Here is a 779-nt window from a genome sequence, read left to right as displayed (position 1 = left end):
TTATTATTATTATTATTATATTGAATTTAATAGTCAAAATTAAATCTGATTTAAAACAAAGAAATTACATGAAATAAAAAAATAAAATTATTATTTTCTTTGAGTAAAAATATATTGTCTCTCACATCTTTTTTTTCTCTATTGTATTCTTTTCTTGCGTTTTGTAATCTCTATAATTAAAAAATTAGAGATTTAATTTTTGGTATCTAAAACAAAAAGAGTATAATAGAGAAAAAAAAATAATGTAAAAAGATAATCACGCTTTTGTTAAGAGAAAATAATAATTTTAATTTTTTATTTCATGTATTCTGATTTTTAAATGAGATTTAATTTTGGCTGAAATTCATTCTAACGATAATACAATATATATATTATCAGGCACGCCGGCGAAAAGAGAGGGAGACAGAGAGAGAAGAAGAAGAGAGGGAATTGGGAGGGTGGGGGTTTGTTGTTTACGAAAGGCAAAGAATGTATGGTTTACCTGTGAAGCCTTCAAGAACTGGTGTGCCTTCTTAAGCATAGGCCCATACTCTGCACTTAGATCACAAGCAAGTATTGCTTGTATAGAAAAAGCTACATCCCACGTTTGACTGCCGAGAGCCTGCATTAGTTAAACGACCCCATTTTTAGTTATCCAAAATTAAAAGAGACTATTTTATCATGAGAAAAAAAATTATTTTAATAAGTAAAATAAATATAATAATTATTAAAATAAATAATTTAAACAATATTTATCGATTTAATTATATCATTTTTAATTTTGTAACTTTATCCTTAAT

At 25.5% G+C, this 779-nt stretch overlaps 1 protein-coding gene across 1 annotated transcript in view; it reads right to left on the bottom strand.

The window, feature by feature from the left end:
* LOC107474563 (lupeol synthase) overlaps positions 1-779 on the bottom strand; it is a gene marked incomplete in the record, with an annotated part of 43,723 nt that overhangs the window by 15,091 nt on the left and 27,853 nt on the right. The window contains 1 exon segment of the mRNA XM_021136423.2: positions 482-601. Within this exon segment, the coding sequence (XP_020992082.1) occupies positions 482-601 (120 nt within the window).

Source organism: Arachis duranensis, chromosome 2 (assembly GCF_000817695.3).
Source record: "Arachis duranensis cultivar V14167 chromosome 2, aradu.V14167.gnm2.J7QH, whole genome shotgun sequence".
NCBI lineage: Eukaryota > Viridiplantae > Streptophyta > Magnoliopsida > Fabales > Fabaceae > Arachis > Arachis duranensis.
The sequence above is the reverse complement of the archived record's forward strand: the minus strand, read 5'-3'. Positions and strand labels throughout refer to the sequence as shown.